The sequence below is a fragment of the Macrobrachium nipponense genome, chromosome 32, assembly GCF_015104395.2.
Source record: "Macrobrachium nipponense isolate FS-2020 chromosome 32, ASM1510439v2, whole genome shotgun sequence".
Taxonomy (NCBI): domain Eukaryota; kingdom Metazoa; phylum Arthropoda; class Malacostraca; order Decapoda; family Palaemonidae; genus Macrobrachium; species Macrobrachium nipponense.
The window spans coordinates 60,248,949-60,272,237 of NC_061094.1; the positions used below are offsets into that span (position 1 = coordinate 60,248,949).

The window sequence follows — 23,289 nt, forward strand, 5'->3', positions numbered from 1 at the left end:
GAGTTTGACGTTTACATCTTCTTCCGTCCGTAATCGAAAACTGTTTCCTGGCCACCATACATTTTTCTAAATACCAATCACCAAATTCTAATTTTTTAAAGCTTTCTTTTAGCTTTCTGCCACACTTTTTTATATTTGTTGACAATTTCTTCAGACATTCTGCTAGTGATTTAATATAATTTTATTTGCTCAACATTCTGGAACCATTACTGATGAAACATGTTTGCCAAAATCTGCAGCTGACTAAGGACGATTCAGTACATATCGAGTTCATGAGACTACAAAAGTACAGTTTCCAGACATAAATAAAAAAACTAACAAGAAATACTTGGAAAAGAGGAATTACAAAGGAGTCCAGATAAGAGGATATCAAACCAATTCATCTAATAAGTATTTAACCCTCTTACGCCGATTGGACGTATTAAACGTCGAGTCAAAATGTCTCCCGTATGCCGATTGGACGTATCATACGTCGGCTCAAAAAAGTTTTTTTTAAAAAATTTTAAAATCGCAGGAAAAAATACTTAGGCCTACCAGCCGAAAACTTTTGTATCACGCGCCTTGGGGGATGCTGGGAGTTCACGGATCAAGGCGTTGTTTTGTTTACAATCGTTACGCAGCGCGCAAGCGCGAATTTCTTTCTTATCGCACTAAAAAGTATCAGTGACACATCTCGGAAATTATTTCGTCACTTTGACATCAATTATTGCACCATTTTAAATTATCCTTTACATGAAGTATTATATATGAAAATGTGCGCAATTTCATGCACAATACAACTAAAAAATACTCATGATTGTAGCTTTTTATCAATTTTGAAATATTTTCATATAAATAACGATAAGTGCAAAAATTTCAACCTTCGGTCAACTTTGACTCTACAGAAATGGTCGAGAAACGCAATTGTAAGCTAAAATTCTTATATTATAGTAATATTCAATCATTTGCCTTCATTTTGCAACAAATTGGACGTCTCTAGCACAATATTTTCGATTTATGGTGAATTTATGAAAAAACTTTTTCCTTACGTTCGTGCGATAACTCTTCCGAGAAATTTTTTTCGTGCGATTGTCCCTAATGTTTTGCACCCTTTTAAATTTGCCGTTACATAAAGTTTTATATATGGAAATGTGCGCAATTTCATGCACACAACAAAAGACAACCCATGGTTGTAGCTTTTATCATTTTGAAATATTTTCATATAAATAACGTTAAGTGCAAGAAAAAATTTCAACTTTTCGGTCAGCTTTGGACTTCACCCGAAATGCGGTTCGAAAAACGCAATTGTAAAGCTTAAAAACTACTTATATTCTAGTAATATTCAATCCATTTACCATTCATTTTGCAACGACTTGGAAGTCTCTAGCACAATATTTTGATTTATGGTGAATTTATGAAAAAAAAAAAAAATTACGTTCGCGCGGTAACTCTTCCGAAAAAATCAGAATTTTTTGTGCGATTGTCGAAATGTTTGCACCATTTAAAATTAGCTGTTTCATAAAGTTTTATATATTAAAATGTGCGCAATTTCCATGTAGAATACAACTAAAAATGATTGAAGGTTGTAGCTTTTCTCTTTTTTCGAAATATTTGCATATAAATCACGATAAATAGAAAAAAAACAAAAAAAAACCACGTTCGGTCAAATTTGACTCTACCGAAATAGTTGAAAAACGCAATTGTAAGCTAAAACTCTTACGGCCTAGTAATATTTCCGTCATGTTTCTCATTTTGAAACAAATTTGAAGTCTCTAAAACAATATTGTGATTTATGGTGAATTTTTGAAAAATATATTTACCTTCACTCCGCGCGCCGATTCGCGGCCGCAAGTCTCCGAAATACGTACATGGCATTATCCTAATATTTGCTCCTTTTCATATTAGCCTTTTTATAGAGTTTCATATATCAAAATGTGCGCAAATTCATGAAGAATACAATAAAAAATAATTGAAGGTTGTAGCTTTTTCCATCTTCGAAATATGTGCATATGAAAAAATATATATATTAAAATTTCGACATTCGGTCAATTTAACTCGTCCGAAATGGTCGAATCTGCAATTCTAATCTAAACTCTTACAGTATCGTAATCCAATCATTTGTCTTAATTCGAAACAAATTGGAAGTCTCTAGAAACATTATTTAGAATTACGGTGAATTTTGAAAAAAATATTTTTTTGCGTCCGCGCGTTACGAATTCGTACATCATTTTGTGGATAATATTTTTTCCGGTGTTACTTTTATTGTTTTACAATGTATTATATATCAAAATGATCGCAATTTAGTGTACAATACAACGCAAAAAAAAAGTAACTGGTTAGCTTTGACCGTTTTCTGCACAGCGTGATTTGAATCAATTATGTATGAATTTTTTTTTTTTCGCTACCATATATCGCATTATTTACATATGATAATGATATTATTTTTGTTCATTTCGGATTGGTTGTTTCGATTCTAAACTTCAGGCAATGACAAAAAAAGGAGCCAAAAATGAACTCTTAATCTTCAAAAGTACGCGCGCTGTAATTTTTTGAAAAAATTATTTTTTCCACTTCCGCGCTCACTCCAAACCAGGCCCGGCATACGGGAGACGTTTTGATTTTTAGGGCTCCGGCTTAAGAGGGTTAACTGGGTCCCACCACCAGATTTACAGCTTGTGACAAAAAAAAAAAAAAAAAAAAAAAAAAAAAAAAAAAAAAAAAAAAAAATCAAAAACTAAATGCCTCTTAAACACGAACAGGTCTGAACCATCTCCATTCACTTTAATATGATAACTCTAAAGGCAATACATTCAAAATATGCTTATTTTATAAATATAACAAATTACTGAAAAGCACTCCCTACAAAGGCCCTAACCAAATACCTACTGTACACATAAATCAGGGCCCGTATCATATAGGTACCATACACTTTCCACTCGTTTTTCATTACAGCAGCTAAAGCCATCACTACAGAAGTAAGTTTTTGCGACTTCTCGAAATGAATTTTTTTTATATTTCACAATCAGCCATATTTTTTAATATAACAACAATTTAAAAGTGTCTTGTTGGCATTTTTAGAACATACAACATCACACTTTTCAGTCTTCAAGAAACTCCTTTACTGGACATCTATCCTAAAGGCATTTTTGATCCGGTGGTTTTTCATGCTATAGTTCAAAGAAGCTTGTGATTCAGGTTTAAGATGAAATCAAGCAGTAATAATTTTCAAATGGCTTTGGATACAAACCATTGCCTCAAAAGGCCAAATACTTTAGGATGGAGTAAACAATTATACTTTTATGCACCTGCTAAAAAGAATTGTCTTCTCATCCTACAGAGTGGGAGCCCCTCAAGAAGAAACAGACTTCTCACATCTTTAACAACAACTTATTAGTGCACCCCTTTTTCAATTATTTTAAAATATAAAATCTTTCTTTTTTTGCCATTATAAATGTCTACTGTACTTAAACAAACAAGCACTAAATACAGTATTTCTATTACTTTAAGAAGGGCTAACCGAAGCATTTTTTTTAATAAAGAGGATTCTGGAATGTTGTTCCTCTGTATGGGTTAGTTGGTTAATATTACATAAGAGTCTCATGCTAGCATGTGATTGTTTTGGACTAAGAAAGGGACGTGGCTGATCTAAAGACCAAGGTATACTACTTGCTTAGCAAAGCATTAGTATTAACAGTCTATAGTTGTCAAAAGATTCTCAGTGTTAGATCATTTTCAAATGATTTTAACAGGAAGACATACAAATCCCAAAATTAAGATTCAAAGGGAGGGAGAGGAGCTTCTAAGCACTGATAAGTATTGTGGCCTAGAGACATCTTCTGCAAAGGCATGAAAAAGTATAGACCACTTTAGTAATGGAAGATTTTAATGAAGGCTAGTAGGAGGGAATGAAAATAAATATCTTTGAAGCAAACAATTTGCTGCAAACAAAATCTCAACATATCACCTAACAAATGAAATAAAAACATCCACAAGGGATTTAACAAGCAAAAAGAAAATGAAAGAGGAAGGTAAAAAACCCAGGAATAACAGGAAATAGGAAAAAAAAAAAAAAAAATATAGTATAAATAAGAAGGCAATTTCTCATTGATGATCGGTACAAACATAGAAGATAATGGTATAACCCACTTAAAGAGTTCTCTCACCCAATAGGGTAATAGAATGATAACAATGTGTATCTAATCATCCACTTTGTATCATAGTCTTATAGTGTGTGGAACAGTGGTTCATCCTTCTTTAAATGTGTCACATACATTTGCTCTCAGTTCCTGATTCCAAGCTTCTCTTTTGATAGCATTAAAAAGCATAATGATGGCATGAATAGTTCTACCGAGATTTTTCAAACACAGAAAACAACTAACTTATCTATGATGCCTCACTATACAGTAGTCGCAAATAGTAATAAATAAGTAAAAAGCCACAATAATGTATATGAATGACTTTTTTTTTTCAAATACAAAAAAAGGTTAAAGAAGGGAGCTTTTGACCATTTGAACACCTTGAGCAAATGGTTGAAAGATCACTTTTTTTAACCTTATGTATTTTGAAAAATAGATATTGTTATGATACAATAAAGTTTTATGCATACTTACCTGGCAGGTATATATAGCTGTATTTTCTGAAGTCCGACAGAATTTAAAAACTTCCGACACACGCAGTGGTCGGCCAGGTGGTTAGTACCCATTCCCGCCGGCTGGGAGGCGGGTATCAGGAACCATTCCCATTTTCTATTCATAATTTTTATTTCCACTGTCCCCTGAGGGGAGGTGGGTGGGTACTTGATATATATATATCTGCCAGTTAAGTATGAACAAACTTTATTGTATCATAACAATATCATTTTGCTCATGAACTTACCTGTCAGATATATATATATAGTTGAACCCCACCGTTGGAGGTGGGAAGGGACAGAATAGAAGGATTTTGGGACACAAATGCATGCAGATGATTTACATCTTGGTTCCACCTGTTAGCATAGCCGACTTCGTGATTACTGTCACCCAAGTCTGCTTCTGCTTTACTATGAGTTGCCAGCGAGGTAGAGACCTATAAAGCTGGTGCACTCCAGATGATCTGTCAACGGGGGCGTGACCACAATGTGACTAGACCATATTGACCATACCATGAGGGCTAAGAAGTAAAATAAAATATATATATAATATTATATATATCACCACCTGACCGAACCTAGCCAAAGTTAATGTGTTGTTTAACTAAGGCTTCAAGAGAGTTAAGAAGTCGCCCTGTTGTCAGCGACTCCACAACTAAATTAAGAGCTCTTCCTAACCATTTCTACAGGATAGGATGAGTAGTACTTCTTGCCCCCAAGATTGTGTCTGCAGACCACGTATGGCCCTAGCGAGCAGCAGATCTCATATGCCATCTTCACATCTCGCAGGGAGTGTGAAGTGAACCCAGAGTTGCTTCGCTAAAACATGGTACTCAGGATGTTGCTGAGTGCCATGCTCTGTTGAAATGCTTCCGAGGCCGCGCCCTCACCTCGTGAGCATTCAGATAAAAAAGCTTTCAAATCTTTGTGCAAACACAATGAAGGAGCATTTTTTGAAAGAACTCCTTAACCCTAAAACCAGGGTGTACTTCGATATGGCAAGTCTGGTCTTTTTCGGAACACTGCAGATTGCCCGACTGACTTCGACTTTCTTGATTTTAAGTAGATAAAACTTGAGAGACCTGACAGGGCACAGGACTCTCTCTGGCTCCTGCCCACTAACTTGTGCCATCCTTGCTTCCAAGATCCTGGCCCAAGGACAAAAAGGGTTTCCATTCTTAGGCCATAACGAAAGGCTTAGAGAGCACACCTCCTTGTGTTCTCTAAAGCCAAAACTTGTGACGATGGCTTAAAATTCTCACTAACCCTCTTTGTCGTATCTAGGGTGGTTAGAAGAAGGCCTTCCTGATCACATACAAGAAGTTAACAGGCAGGAGAGGTTCGAATGCTTTGACATCAAGAACTTCAGACTACGTCTAAGTTCCATATTGAAAGCTTCGATCCGGAAATGCACAGTCTGTACTAAAGTCAGGTGAACGACCAGTTGACCAGTCAGACGAATCAAGGACAGCAAGGCTGTACCCTGAAGACCAAAAGGCACTATTCTTAGCTGAAGGATGATTGTCTGGACTGCCTGGGCGATTCAATCTAAGCAAACCTTGGGGGTGTATCAACGCAGCCCAACGTCGTCCGCAATCGACTTCGTCAATAAGAAACTCAGGGCTACTATATGTCACCTGATCTCGCACGAGTGTCTGACTCCGAGAAAACAGGCGAGACAAAAAGTAGATGGTGAGCTAGAATCGAGATTCCACAGACCTCAATGATCGTGAAGGTCTTTGTTGTTTGACAGATGCAAATCTGTCAAACAACATTCTCTGTTGTCTGTTCGCACTGGCAGAATTTTCAAAACTCTCGGCAAACCGCTAGACCATGGTAGTTCAGGTGATCTCCCCCACGTGCTCCCGTGGCGCTGGTACTTGGAACTATTCCCGTTTTCCTCAGATTTTCTCTGAACCCTGTCTCCTGAGGGGAGGAGGGTGGGAATTTATTATATATCCTGCCATGGTAAGTATGCATAAAACTTTATTGTATCATAACAATATCATTTTTTATGCATGACACTTACCTGGCAGGTATATATATAGCTGATTGACACATTTGGAGGTGGGTCACAGACAGCAACATCGTCATAATTCAAAAAATTAAATATTTTTAAAATTATTTATTAAATTCCTTACCTGCTAAGGTAGCTGACTTCGTAGTCCTGCCTCTTAGCCTGCTAAACTTAGTAGCTCTCAACTAGGATGTGACCTGTTTGTTGAGAAAGCTAATAACAAGGGTCTGACAACTGGACGACAATTTGTTGACAGGAAACCCTAGCCCTCTCTTACCATGGCATTCATGCTAGGATAAGTTAGACCACCTGAACCACACACAAAGCTAACGTAACACATTACACTTCACATACTGAAGAGGAAATAACCCTCTCAGACAACCATAAAAAGAACAACACTTAATTAAAATACCTAGCATGTTAGTAATCTATCGTTGCTGCCGTCGATCGAGACGATTCGTACGGACTTTTTGCAATCCTGTAACGACCTCTAGATGATCGTTACATTCTACGCCTGTTGTTTATAATAGGCTCTTTCTCGTAAACTCGAGCAGGGACCCGAGAAGATGACTTCTTAAGATATGAGAGAGCTGTGGAATATCAGAGTTGATGTGGACCAACTGGTTCCAAAAACTCGTTTCGAGGACTGGAGGGACGACCGAATTGCATTTACTTCTTTCAGATTAAGATCCAGGGACATCTGAAACACTATCCAGATGTCCGGCACCTTCTTTCTATCTGACGCACTGAGAGATGTTCAGAATAATTCCTAGATCTTGAATAATATTTCAGTTTCCCGGTAGGAAAAAACTGTGGTCTGAATTGCAGTCTATTCGGGGAGGGAAACAAACTTCTTCAGGAAGGAAATGGTCCCCCAGCAAGCTCATCCATTCCTCCCCGAGTATGCTTACTTCCCTATAAGGCTGCGCTTTGCCTAAGCAGGAGAGCATATAAAAGTGCAATGTTGCGGTAAACTCGTAGTTCTATACCGTGCGGTAAACGAGCACCGAAAGGATTAAGAGATAACTCTGTTGAACATAGTAAGGCAAAACCAATGCAACGTTTATTCATTCACGTAAGAAATCCCCTCAATCTTAGGCTAAAGTCCGTGATTGTAGGACAGAGATACAGTTAGTCAGTCAATCCCGCAGGAGAGACGTAACCGCCAGCACAGAGATACGGTTAGTCAGTCAATCCCGCAGGAGAGAGAGGCGTAACCTACAGCGTATGACAGCCCGATCTGTTACTGGCTCGGTTGGAACTTGGACAGTCAGACACAGCAGCAGCCAGCAGCTTACGAACGTCGTCTCTTAACTTTATGTCTGGGTTGCCAGCTACCTATTCTACGAAGAAATAGGTCCGTTAGTTTTTTGAACAAAAAGAGACTCTCAAGCTGGTATATTTAAGCGAAACAGAAAACGCTAAATATAGATGCGTTTGTGTCGTCAGAACACTACCATACAACGGTAAAAGATAAAATCGGAAAACTCCTGGAAAGGCTGCAGGGAGTGACGAATTAAATGTCCTTAAAATAGTAGACAATAGACCTCTCGGTTGCCATCCGAAGAGGTAACTACAGCAAGCGTGTATGACTTGAACCAACCAGTAGTAAAATAACGCAAGGCAAAAAATTTTATTATATCACAATAAAGTTTGTTCATACTTACCTGGCAGACATATATATAGCTGAATTCGGAAATACAGCTACATACAATATCTGACAGGCAAGTTTCATGAACAAAACTTAGAGAAACGAAGCAGACAGCTCAAGCTTCTTAAGATACTGGACATAAGCGTTCATTGACGTAGTCTACAAGTCTATTTCTTGTACGAGTCTGCGAATGAGGAAGGAGAGCTCTTCCGAACCTTGTCCTTATTCGCTTACGCAATATCAAGTTAATGAGATGTTGTCAATGAGAAACTAACCCATTAACGGTACAGAGAGATTTGATTTTTGTCAATGAGGGGAGACCCACTTACTTGACAAAACGATAGTATATTGTCAATGGGGGAAAGTCACTGAATTGACAAAACGTAATCCAGGAAGTCGAGCCTTTTAGTTTTTTCGATTCCCGTCTCAAACAAGGAAGGACAAGAATCCTGTAGAGACTGGGCTTACGGTAGGTAGAACGACGATACTCAATCGGCATGGAAGTCTCGAACTAGAAACATAACCAAAATCTATCATCTGAAAAACCCTTTCAGATGGTCTAAAAAGCTTTAAATTTATTAGCAGTATGGCAAAGGAAGTCCTGTCTTGCGCTTTCCTGAAGAGCGTCCTTTTGATGAGTGCCTTTGCAAGAATCCTACTGAACGTTGCCGAAAATCCTGACGTTCAGGGACGTCGAGCCTTTACATAACCCGTAACTGTCTTATCTCAAAGTCTTGACTGAGGTAGAGAAAACGAGATCTTCCCTTGAGCTTTCTTTAACTCCATCCACCTTTGCGAAAAGCAATATAATATTGACAGAGACCTCTTGAATTCACGAAACCCGAGGGGGTCTTGCTGGGTTTCGAAGACGAAGTTCTGTTCACTTCCTTGAGGCTCAAATCTTAAACAAGAGCTTGAAGAGTTCAACAGAAACGTTCTGGTGCGCGCTCGGCGTCCACTGGCGAGGACGCTCGGCGTCCTGGTGCGCGCTCGGCGTCCACTGGCGAGGACGCTCGGCATCCTGGTGCGCGCTCGGCGGCCACTGGCGAGGACGCTCGGCGTCCACTGGTGAGTGCGTCCATCCGCGCGTTCCTGTTCAAGCCGATCGTCCAAATAAGCGTGCAGAAAAGCGTCACTGCTCCTGACAGGCGTCAAAACAAGCGAGAGAAACTGCCTTCTTTTTCCTATTTCTTGGTGGAAAGAAGTACACGTGATCAGGCAACTTTCGCCTTCTTACTTCTCACAGAAACACATAACGAGGGAGAAGGGACGTGAAGCGTCCTCTCTATAAAGCTTCTTAGAGGGAGCGAGTCCTTCCGAGAGCTCCAACCCTTGTGCGGGGAGGACGCCTCGGAGGACGAGAAGCAATCTTTCAGGATTCGTGCATGTGCACGCACTTTGGCAGTCTGGGGATTTTCATCAGAAACTGCCGAAGGCACGCCAGATCGGTGGGGTTCCCTGTAACCCTCCTCGGCTTTCGACATGCCCTCTCCATTGGTTCTGGGACGTTCGACAGAGGTCTAGACCTAGAGGCGTTTTATTTAAGACCGATCTGACGCACCCTCCACTACACAAGGGGCACTGTCACTGCACTTAGCCACTCACTATTGCTCTCTAAAGCAAGCACTTTCGATTCTAAGTTACGAATCGAAATAGTATAAGAGAAAGGGCAATAACCTCTACAGACTGTTTTAGGGCCCGAAGGCAACATTACAGGGTTAGGCGTAACAAAAACAGAAGTAGAACTCTTCACAACAATGAAGGAGAGCGATCACCTCTCGCAGACATAGTCATAACCCGTAGGCCATACTACAGCGTTAGGCAAAATAAAGTCTACCGGAAGGTTTAGCAGTATCACTACCCTGACTTTCGTAATTGATTAATTGCGTACATACTAAACAAACTTTTTCCTTACGGAATTAGACACGTTTACTGATTAATTGCGTTTACTGATTAATTGCGCCCCCCAAGTGCGGAACTACCGAAGCTTTCGGTAGCCACACCCTATCTTTGCAGACAACACCCTCTGAAACTAGCCTAACTAGATTCAGATATCTTATGCAAAAATGAATCAAATTCAAATCAATTTAGATAGCGTATGCCTAGCCACAAATCCAAGTAAATAAATTAAAAGACAATTAGGATACTTAGCGGCAAATGAAGTTTCCAAAATCCTAAGCCGGAGGTACTGAAAACAGGTGTTTTCAGTACCGGCGACAGAAAATTTATGAATAGAAAATGGGAATGGTTCCTGATACCCGCCTCCCAGCGGCGGGAATGGGTACTAAACACCTGGCCGACCACTGCGTGTGGTCGGAAGTTTTTTAAATTCTGTCGGACTTCAGAAAATAAACAGCTATATAGTATACCTGCCAGGTAAGTGTCATGCATAAAAATAGTCACTCATATAGTATGTACATTATTGTGGCTTTTTATTTATTGATACTTAGCTTATCAGCCTAAATCCAAACACTGATAAATTACAACATACAAGATAATAACGATACTCTTTACATCATTTTAACTATGCCTAACAAAACACTTACTGATAAAGTTTAGTGTTATCCTTCTTCACAGCATTAGAAAAAGCCAATATACAAGTATGTAATAGTATAAAATGTGATGTTTGAATCTCCCCATCCTAAGACAAGTACACTAACGAAGACTTGTCCACCAAGACTTCACATAGTTTCATTTAGAAACTACTCTTAATAAAGCTTTCAGAACCGTTTTGAAATGTGATTACATGACACTAACCAACTCTACAAAAGAGTAATTCTCAAAATGTTTGCTGGTCATTTGCTAAGTGCCAAACTGGTCACCTAGTAAGAAGTTCTCGAGAGCGAAGCTAAATTTCAATTTTAAAACCCTCAGAAACAATGCCTTCAAAAATTTACATTACAGTAACTACTAATGAATTTCAGGACACAGACATACCTAAAACGTGTAGAAAAATTTCACTTCTGTACATTCACAATTGCATTATTGAAAATTTACTTTTTCAAATAATAGTTTGCACAAAAACGGCCACACGAGAGGCACTTTAGTCCCCAGAGACAATAATGAAAAATTAGAATCTTTAAACACAAACTTCCTAAACCAGACATTTACTGAATCTTTACATTTCATGACAGTTAAAAGTAAATACTATGCTATAACTTTCTGGTAAGGTACACTGTCACCATGTCACCTACAATCATAAATGGCAGAATTTTTCTAATTACAAAGAACAGCTTTTAAAGTACCTCTGCAAATTAAAACACTAATGAAATGGCCTTACATTTGTACTAAGACCAAAATGGGTCTATCTACTTCAAAATCCCATTGGCAGAATAAATTAGCCAAGAAGAACCTCTACACAAGTACTTCTGTAGGTAAAACTAGTGAAATGGCCTTTAATTTGTAAGGTCAAAATGAGTCCTATTCTTTTCATAGTGACACTATGCAAGACCTTTTGGTTATACGTACAATGCAACCATCCTAACAGCATAATAAAAAAAAATAACACTATCAAGAGACTAAAGTGCCTTACCTACTACATGTACCAAAGGTAAAAAATTAAACATGAACAGGAGGACTGATATGAGAATTTCTAATTAATTTTAGCATTAACCTCCATTATTTAAATCTAAAGCCTACTACCTTCCTAGGTGGTCTCTTGCTCAATCTGACTACAGTGCTTCAAAAAGATAAATACGTAAATAAATAAATATGAGTTTACTTCACAGTTTCATGAAAACCTGTCCTAGACGTTCAACATAAGTCTTAATCAAGTTGAAAAGGAAACAGTGATACTTTCAAAATAATTTGCAAAAACTTGCCTGATGCCAGTCCCTTTGAAAAGGTCATGAGCACGTACAATAATCAGTAAATTATATTGTTTAAAAACATAAATCAGGAAATAAATCAATAAAAGACAAAATGTAATGAAATTATGATGTATTCTCAAATGAATACTGTAGAATAGTTTAGAAAAAGCTTATTTACTACAAAAATAAAAGTCAACCAAGGAAAGCAGTAGGCTGTGTGTGCTTTCATGTAGGTTTCATTTTGAAATAATTCTCATTTTTCCTTAAGTTTTACCAATGAATCACTATAATTTACTCAAATTGTATTATGTACAGTATATGCCATGCTCTTTCCTTCCTGGGAATAAAATGTGAGGGAACAGATAAAAAAAAAAAAAAAACTATAGTAAAGTAAAACCAACAGTTGGCATGCAAGCTGAATCTGACAAAAACGAAAATAAAACAAAAAATTAACAAACAGAATAAAAGATTTAAAAGCTAAGTGCACATCTTCTGCCATCAACTTACGACGGAAGCATCAGCATGCCGATGGTGTTGTACGAGTTGTAGAAGAGGGATTCATACAGTTGAAAGAGTGGTTTCCAATCTAACACCAGATCGCCAGGAGCCAGCAATTCTTTTTTCCTGCAAGATTACAATTTTTTCTTTTAAAAACCAACACTAATATAGTATACAACAAACATACTGATGAAAAACCAATCCCCATACAAAATAAAATTGCCAGACCTACACTATATCTTTAAACCACAGTATTTATAGCAGTGTCAACCAATCTATGACAGAGCAAGCAAAAATGTGAATTAGCAATTTTATAAAATAAGGCAGTTTCTCTACTAGTGAAATCCTTACTTCAAGAGTATTGTCAGCATCTGAGCAAATTTGGCAGTAACCCAAAATTCCTGGTTGAGAATAACACTCAACTCGTATAGTAACTTCACAAAGAGGATGTGGTCGTCTTTGGACATGCACACTCCATAAAGCTTGACAAATCTGCAAAGAAAGAATACAATAATTACATTGGTTCCCAAATGACATGACTTTTCCATTCCAACTATGATACTTAGCACCTACAAGGGCAATCTACTTCATTACAGAATTCCTTTTGCTTTCAGAAATGAGAAAAAAAAAAAATGAAATTGATAAGGTCCTCAAAATTCAAAAAATTGAAAAGAAAGTTATGACACTGCAAAAGTCAATCAAAAAGCGGTGCCTTCCCTCTCAATAAAACCACCATTCTGAGCCAGAATAATGAAGGTTAGAGAATGAAAAAATATTGTAACCATAACATTTTATGAAAAAATATTGTAACTATAACATTTCTATTTTAACTACGGTATATAGTACTGCACAATTTATTTTCTTAAATTAGTCTCATATGTAAACCACAAAATAAAAACTTAAAACACTGACAGAACCAACTTCCACTAGCGAGTTAAAACTGTCATAACAATAAAACTCTGGTATCATTTTTCTCATGATATTACACACTAACACAAACTTTTTTTTTTATTAAGAGAGGTTTCAAACATTGAATTCACCCTTGAATATCAGAGATAGTTTGCCATCTGAAACATTTTTTTGTTGGGAGACCTAAATAACTATCAAAAGGTTAATGCTAATATATATACCTATCTAAATATCTATCACAAAGTTAATACAAATGCCTAAATATCTATCACAAGGTTAAAACACATCATCTGCAATCTTTAACAATGTAGTAAATATGTTGCACAAAATCATCTAACACAGCTCCCCAAAAACCAATGCTCGAAAGGAGGGTATCTAGAAAATCTCGAGACTTCTCAGCAACTAACAGCATTCCGAGTTTGCAACACAATCACGAACCTGAGAATGAATCCACTACTTTCCAAGAGCCAAAAGTGTTACAAAGGGCTGGGCAACTTCTCAACACATTATGATAAGGATAAGGCTAACAGAAAAAGTCTTGCTTTGGTGCCCAAGTTAGGCAGCAGAATTCACACCTTACTTCCTAAGCTACAAGGTGGGCATGAATGCTCAAAAGTCAGAAGAGCATAGTCAACTCTACTACGATACAAAGGTTCATATCCTTATTTCAAAAGACTTTGCTCAAGGCAGAGCAACAGGTTGTATCATACATACTAACAGAAAGCTTGTCTCAACAAAGGCGGATGAGTAAGTCCATGATCTGAGCAAGTAGCTCAAACCAAAATGAGGTAGTATATATTCTCCTGATGGAGCACATACAAGCTATTCTTGTCATCTGAATGGGTGGATAAAACTACACATAACTGACATACCAGGAGAGATTAAATCCAGCCTTAGGATATATCAAGCAAGAGATCCCTGCTATTCCTTGCCTTATGTCAATATGAACAGGTTACAAACAGGACCAACTAAGCTCCATAACATGAAAATAAGATTAGTCATGCACATGACCTGAAAATAAGACCAGTCATGCCCATGACAGGGCAAATTACAACAACCAAGCCCATGACAGGACAAATAGGAACAACCACGCCTACAAGGCCATATAGGATCAACCTTGGGCCTCATGACAACAAATAAGATCAGGTCAAACTGGGTCACTAAGCTGCTCAGCTGCTCACAGGACAAAGCATCATCAACCATGCACCTAACAGGTCAATCACCCTTGTATCATTAGAATATGTCCACCTCATACTCCCTATCATTAGACTAAATGACATGTGACAAAAATGCAACAGGAATGATATATAAAGCCCTGACAAACTAGATATGCCAATATAGTACTGACAGCATTGATAGGTCAACTCCTGACAAGTAAGGAAGGAAGGAAGGGACCACCCACATTGTTTCATACAGAATTGACAAGGCAACCCTAACTGAACAGGTGGTGCAACCCCCAACAAGACAGAATACAACCCACAATCCACAACACAACATGAGGCCAACTGCATTACTGTAAAGTATATGAACATTAAGATATGGGAAATAAGATTATGCATAACTCTGGAAGAACAACAAGCCAAACAAGCCCCAACCTTAAGATGTAGCCTAATTTAGGCTGTCAAACCAAAACTAGGGCACTGTCAACCACACACTATCTAAAGGAGGAAGAAGAGAGAAAACTCCCAAGTTGCACCAAGAAGTAAAAGTTTGAAAAGTTGGACAGCACGCCTGAAAAAATGAAGCAAGAATGGAGATAAAGTAAAATGCTTAAAAGTGGATGCAGCTCAGGGCCAAAGGGGCAGTACCAACACCCTTTAGTAAAGACCCTTAAAGGCTATGTTACTTACTGCAGTTTATATTACCCTTGAGGTCAGACCTAAAACTAATCGCTTACACCAAATGGATGTCAAGTTTTGGCTCTACTGCCCACATACAACATACTAATATATGTTTCTAAAGCTACTGTCTAAATATGACAAACTGATCAATACCACTGCCATCTGGGCACCGAAGATATTCCTCCATTTCACAGGCATCTTTTTTTTTTTACATAAGCCTGACGGTACATAGCTGTAAAGTGCCAGGAAAAAAAAAAAAACTTGCCTGCCTCAACACAGCCTGTACCTTACTACCTACTAGGCTACTAACCTACTATGCATATGGTAGGCTAAGGCTAGCTTCCAAATTCACTGGCCAAATTAAAAATGTGAAAATATCAATGGCCTAAGCATTGTCATTGCAGGATGTTAGCATATGACAAGAGGATAAAAAATAAATTTAGGACAAAAGGATAAAAAACAAATTATCTTAGAACTTCTCTGGGTTACCTATGTATTACATACCTATGATGGTAAAGGCACGGGATATATAGGTTAGTGTAGGATACAGGATTACTGAGGTTTCATAGTACATATGGTAGTATAGTCATAGGTTATATAGGCTAGTGTAGGGTACAGGATTGTCGAGGTCTTGTTGTATGTATGTTTGTTTAGGCATAGGTTACCTACTATATAGCTATAGGATAGAGTAGGGTACAGGATTGTAAAGGTTTTGTAGTACATATGGTTGCATACACACAATTTATATAGTAGGCTTTCATAATGCGGATGGTTGTACAGGCATAGATTATAGTATATAAGCTAGTGTATGGTACAGGATTATCAAGGTTTCGTAGTACTATGTATGCTGTATAGGCACAGATTACATAGGCTAGCATTGAGTACAAACTCGTCAGGGTTCCTAAGGTTTCGTAGTACGTATGGTTAGCCTAGATACTAGTAGGTATAGGCCTACCTAGTAAGCATGGCTTTTAGGGGGAAACATCACAACAGGCCAACCCTCATCACGGTAGACGGGTCTTATTCACTCGATATTTAATTGGTGAAACATGAATACAATTGCAACTCTAAGCATACCATTTAAAAGACTGAAGTTTCGTCAACATATTGTGATATATGAAAGCCCCATACGAACTAAAATAAGCATGTGAGCTCTTCGTAAAATATGTTTCAAGGCAGTTTTGAAATCCAATATGGCGGCTACGTTTTTCATGGACGGTTCTCATCAGTGACGGCCACCATCTTTCCCCAGCCTTCCCAGCACTCATTTGAACAATGTTAGCGTATGTATGTAACGTTTATTGATCTTACTCAAGATAGCAGTTGTAATCAGCACAATAAAACAACATTTTGTTGCCTATATTAGTGAAAGTATGAAACTTGTTATTCCCGGGGTTATGGTTGGAACTGAATTCATTCTTACCTTGTAATCGGCGGTTTTTATCCTTACTGCCATCACAACTGAAACTCCACAGTGCTTATTTGATTGTTATTATACACATTTTGGTCTCAGTTCACTCCACATTGCACTTTAAAACCCGTTGCTGTTCCTGGTTTCTAAGCGCGCGCGCCATAAACACAATTACAAACAGCAGACGACGACAGACGACGAAACTGCAAAGTTTTATTCCCTAAACTGTTTACTTTACTCGTTATTTAGTTTAAATTACATTATTTAAAAATTTTGATTTAATTCATGTATATTATCCCTTTTTGCAACCAAATTACCCCGAAAAATTACAGATATTTCTAACGTAGATAAAATCAAATGTTTCTAACGTTTTCGTACATCTGGCTGCCGAAAACCATAGAGGAACGAATACGGAAAAGTGCATAGAGGGAACGACTACTTTTTTTTTTTTTTTTTTGCTTTTTTGTTTTTGCTAGCACTTTTCATTGATTTCAGTCTTTATTAGTATTTTGAATTTCTTAAATAATCGTATGCCAGAAATAATGTAACCTTTAATGTTTGCATGCTTTAATGTTTGCATGCTAAGAATGGCAAAATCATCGTTGCCACATTAGTGGAGGCTTCACACATACGCCGTTCCATTATTATAAAACTGTTTCATGAATTCTAGTGTCATAGTAATGCAATAATGATAAAATTGCTTTAATATTTATGTATATATACTTCCAATACATAGCCTAATTTCACCAATTTCAACGTTTTGTTTTATAGTCTTATACCCAGTTGGAGGGTCAATGTTCGTTACTAAAGAATCTGTAACCTCCTTAAGTCGTTCAGTTGACATAGTAAACCTGAGCCATATTTTCACTCGCTGAAATGACGATATCCGGGTGAGGGGCAAGTGGGCCCATCCCTTTGCCCTACGTGATGTACCCATGTTCGTTATTACTAACTAATATAATATTTATTACCTGCAATATAAACTGTTGTGCATGAAAATTTTTTTAATATTTTTAAACTAAAATTAGAGCATACATAAACCACACAAATTGTCATAAAAATGAAACATAAATCAAGTGGCTATTATTGTTTAAACATGTCTTCGTGATGAAAATTAGCGCACGCACGGATTCCTTCCCAACCTCTCTCCAAAATATTTACCCAACACAAAACCAGCATTCACAAAGGGTCCCCCAACCATGTAGGGTATATAGGAGGTTAATAATTAACAATAAACAACACAACCTCATCATCAGCAACACTATACGCTATGAGGGAGACATGTCTGCCAAATTTTCAAAACAAAACAAACTTTACACTTGTGTGACAGACCTTTGAATGGTTTTCGAGACAAACCCTGAGGCTATAATTATTGGATTATAGGGATTTTCATTTCCAGGTATTTTAATGTCCCTTCCTATTCCGTCCTCTCTCTCCTCTCTCTGCTCTCTCTCTCTCTCTCTCTCTCTCATTTTTTAAATTTTACATAACCTATGTCCTGCTTAACTATTTTGCGAGCACTAGTAGATGCACCTACATTCATCATTATGACTGAATTAAAAACTTGAAAGTATTTTTAATTAATGCTATACAAGTATGAAATATATTTTCTTGTTCATTTTTCGAATTACGATAAAAGAAACAGAGAGAGAGAGAGATGAGAGAGAGAGAGAGAAGAGAGAGAGAGAAGAGAGAGAGAGAGAGTTGAGTGGATCAGTGTATATATCGGTCAATGGGCAGGTAACAACCGAGTGAATCGTTAGATATATCCACCAATGTAAACTACTATTATTAGATAGATAGATGGAAAAATCATAGAAAATAAGTTTAAACTGCAACAACTTTCAGAGAGAGAGAAGGGAAGGTGAAGGAAGAAGAAGGACAGAGGGGTGGCGGTGGAGGTGGGGGGAAAGGGTAGGTGGAGCTGTTTACTGGTGTGTTCCTATCCATTTTCTGGATAATGGAGTTTTGGTCTATTAGTACAAGGACAAGTGTAGTTATTCTTTACGATTAGTGATTCACGATACCCTTATAAATTACGGCACTGGGGGTAATGCACTAAAGAAAAATCTCGTTCTGTTACGAGTGTTCGTTACAGAAATAGGTATTGCCCAAAAACGTGCTTGCACTGTCTCTGAAAACCCATAGTAGACATGCTGACTTAGTTGTCAATCAAGTTTTTTTAATAACCAAGTATTTTTTACAAGCTAGCTAATGAATAAATTTTTTGCTCAGTCCAAAACATATGCCCCTCAATGCTAACTTTCCTCTTTTAACGCTTTCTGGTCATTGCAAATTCGGCCCCATAATTTCTTATGGTGCGAAAACAGACAGAGGCCCTGGACCGAAACGATTGCGTCACACTACGGCGATAATCCAGCAGTAAAACATCTTCATATATCCAAAAAGTAATAAAGATATATATGCGCATTACGATAATAACAATTACATGTATAGCTGATAACAATCTGCATGAATAACTGGTAAACTGTTCTGCAATGACAGTTGAGTATAGCAATTATTTACAATAGGTACGAAAGTCAAGATGTCGTGACGTCATAATACAGAACTTGAAAGAACGTTCTAATTCAGAAAAATAATTACTTAAATTTGAGTCAGAGTCGAGTTAATTTTTCAATAACGAATATTTTCAAATTAATCATCATAAATATGTAAAATATTGATGTTTTACTACTTATTTAAAAAATTAGCCAAGAGACGCTTCTCGTCATCTTCTACCCAAACAGCTGTTTTACGCCCGATGGCTTGTTGTTGATGAGAAATCGTGTTTCGATTGTTGTGATAAAGTGCTCCAGCGTCTGTGGGTACAAGTGGTGTGCGGATTTATCACAGGAAATGTTAGTTTATTGACACAAGCTACTCCGTAAACATCGAGATGGCGTCATCTTCTAAATACCTCGAGTTGTAAGTAAAATGTTGAACGCATTTTTGGTGAGATTTGCACTACGTTTGAGACCGTTTTCAGTACCCTCTGTTTAAATCTTAAAATTTGGCCTTAATTTCTAACTTTGGAGAAAATACTTACTTCGAAAGGAGAGTAGAGGTCTTTAGCTCCGTTTCTCACCAACAACAAGTCGTGACTGATGCCCATCTCGGGTGTCAGGACGCGTTATAATGTACTTTTTCGGAGGGTGGCTTGCATTGATGGTAGGTGGCCTGCTTGGCCTGCTCTGATGATCTACCCTAAAATGCTACTGGGGGGGTAAAGGCTTGTCAAGGTTTCCTGGTAAATATGGTTGTGTAGGAATGGGTTAGTAGTACCTAGCCTATATAGGCTATAAGCTGGTGTAGGGTACAAGTTTGTTGAGGTTTTGTAGTACGTATGGTTGTATACAAGACATAAGTTATACAGGCTAGTGAAAGGTTGAAGGCTTGTCAAAGTTTTGTAATAGGCTAGTACATATGGTTGTAAAGGCATGGGTTATACAAGCTAGTGTAGGGTGTAGGGTTGTGGCGGTTTCACAGTAGTACGGTTGTAACGTCATACCTAGGTTAATACTAAATGGGTAGGCTATTACCTATGTGCCTACAGAAATCCTCACCTCGACAACCTGGCCACCCAATGTATACATCCCGGCCTGATGTCGTGCAGGACCACAGCCTTGGACAAATTCTCCTTAATCCCCTGCAGCTGCTGTAAGATCTCGGGTCCTATGTCCTCCCCGTACGGCAGGAGCTTATTGTACACGACGTACTTTTGGGGCGTGAAGCCCAGATCGAGTTCGTCGTCCTTCATGTCGCTGCAGGAGGACGTCATTCACCTTCGAGAGATCCTACGACGGGGACGTCATCCCCTTGCGGGAGATCCTATTTGGGCCGTGGACGTCAAATTCACCTTAGGGAGTCTTACGACGAGGACGTCATTCGCTCCAGGAGCTCCTACGACGCGGACGTCAAATTCTCCTAAGGGTGATCCTATGTAAAGGACGTCAAATTCGCCTTCGGAAGATCCTACGACAAAGTACTATTCACCATCGGGAGATCCTGCTGGGACGAGAATGTCAAAATTCACCTTCGGATGATTCTACGGAACGACGAGTCCTTCCACTCTTTCCTTCTTGTCAGACAACACGTTTTAAACTGAGAAAAATACTCTGAACACTTGTAACTCGGTTTATCTCTCCTCGCACTTTCACACACAATGATTAGCAGCGATCGTTGACCGCTGCCATGTTGTTTACGTCACTTCTCGTTCCTACTACGTATTGGTCAGGAGAGAGCAACACACCCCCTCTACCACCCCATGGCCCCTAGGGGCTCTTGGCACCGTTCTCTTCCTAAGGGTACAAGAGCAACACAGTGCGGTTACATATAAATGCGTTGTTACAAAGCTCTCTCTCTTTGTGCCCCCCGCCCCCCTTGACGGAGGTGAATCAAGATTAAAGCTTTAAAAAAAAAGGACTGAGGCGTAGTTATATGTTCCGAAGGGAAGACGCAGATGCACTGAATAATGTTCTGCTAGGTGTGCTTTTTCAAAGCGGCCATATGTACCGGGCAAATAAAATAAAATAAACATATGCAATAAGCGCGTATGACATCTCTTGTGGTTCCCACTCCCGGAACAAAGACAAATCAAGATTACTATTTAAAAAGGAGTGTTGACGCGTAGTTATATATCCCGGAACAAAGAAGCAAATGCTTAAAACAGCTTCGTCAACTGTGCTTTTTCCAAAGCGGCCATATGCACGAGCTTTTAACTAAACACTCGTAATACCCGTATATGACATCTCAACCGAATGGCTTTGTTGACATCACCAGCTGCCTGATTTGAGTCTTTGGACCTTGGGTTGGGAGATACATGCCCACCTCCAACCCGCTTAGACGGAAATGCCCAGGTACGTAAACGTTCTCGAGCAGACGACGCTCAGCTGTTTCCCAAACTTGTCATCTCGCAGAACCCGAATGGTTCCGTTCATTTCCGATGATCATGCGTTATCAAACATCGACATCATTAAAATAAGTATTTATGGTGGGGGTGGGGGAAGCTTGTGTTAAAGTTACTTAAATAACTTCCAGATGATTTACAATAGGGACGGATGCAGCAATTCCTCCCAAGTCGACAGTTCCCAAGATTTAAGAAGTCATTTTCATTTTATTATAGTAACACAAACACTGTTTTGTTTTCTTTTAGCGTTTTCTTTTAGAATTCTAAATTTTTTCCTCTCTGCTAGAGAAACTTTTATTTTAGTACCGACGGCAGGCAGTTGCAAGCCAAAAGCACAGCTTTCACATGTCAGGATTAACCTTGCAAGCAGAGGCAATGAACCTTGGAGTGAAAAGCATGAAGAACTGAAGATGCACCGTCTGCATAAATAGTGCCATTGTGCTGCAGAGTTTTAAACTCTACCAACGCAAATGTAAGCAGCGTCGTGTGAATGTAACTGTTACGAAATTCCCTGAATTTACTTTGTTACCTAATTACACTTCCAACAAAATAGATGTTTTAGGTTTTAAGGTGCTTCACAAAATGCGTAAATACAGCACAGCCTTTCGACATCACATATGGTATTAAGAATGTCACTTCTTGTCGGATACAGCTGCTACAGCAAGGAGCGTAGGCGTAGGGATATTCGAACTGGATTTAAACGTATCACTCGGTAAAGTAACCCTGCAGTTGTCACATTGAATGACTGGACTTGTTTTGGGCTTTTAAAAGTGGACGCGTTCTTACATAGGCTCTCTCTCTCTCTCTCTCTCTCTCTCTCTCTCTCTCTCTCTCTCTATATATATATATATATATATATATATATATATATATATATATATGTGTGTGTGTGGGTGTGTGTGTATTAGTATATATATATATATATATATATATATATATATATATATATATATATATATATATATATATATATATATTACTATTCTAAACGCCATTTATTCTCAATCGGACTTTCTCTCAGGCCCGTTCCTCCAGCTCCCATGTCACTGCATCGATTATCCGTGATTTTTATTCGTTTCTTCTGTATCCTGCTCTACTTCCGTAATCCTTTCTTTCTTCTACATTTTCCTACACATTTTGGCATTGTAGAAGCTTGCAGATTGAGTTAATATAGCTCTGGTTTGATACGAGGGAATGGGTTCACTCAAAGCAAAAGAAGGAGAAGAAGAAAAGAAACTCAAACCGTGTCATGAAGGCAATGAAAGGGACATATTTATCACCGACGAAGCGATAAAAACCGCCTCTAAAGGGAAAAAAACTGGAATTCATGGCAAGCAAGTTACTCTAGAGAGAGAGAGAGAGAGAGAGAGAGAGAGAGAGCTCTGTAGCAGGTTATAAAATACAGTCACAGTGCGATCGATCCCAGGTTTATTGATGGAGTATAACGTCCGCAGTTCGTATGATAAATTGTCACACTGGAGACGCGAGCGGGGGATCCATGCAGCTGATTGTGGTGTCATTAGGCCTATATTTTCATCCAGTTTGAGGTTTATAAGTGATTTGAGCTTCGTGTTTAGACAAATTATTCAGTCCTGTTTCCTTGTGTATGTATGTATGTATGCATGCATAGTATATGTATGT

At 38.3% G+C, this 23,289-nt stretch overlaps 1 protein-coding gene across 1 annotated transcript in view; it reads right to left on the minus strand.

Annotated features, from left to right (window-relative positions):
- The window catches only part of LOC135207527 (proteasome activator complex subunit 4-like), a 108,795-nt gene extending 87,162 nt beyond the window's left edge, over positions 1-21,633 (minus strand). Inside the window, 3 exon segments of the mRNA XM_064239348.1 lie at positions 12,591-12,707; positions 12,933-13,073; positions 20,306-21,633. Of these exon segments, the coding sequence (XP_064095418.1) occupies positions 12,591-12,707; positions 12,933-13,073; positions 20,306-20,520 (473 nt within the window). The 5' untranslated portion in view covers positions 20,521-21,633.
- Positions 21,634-23,289: the final 1,656 nt, after the last annotated feature.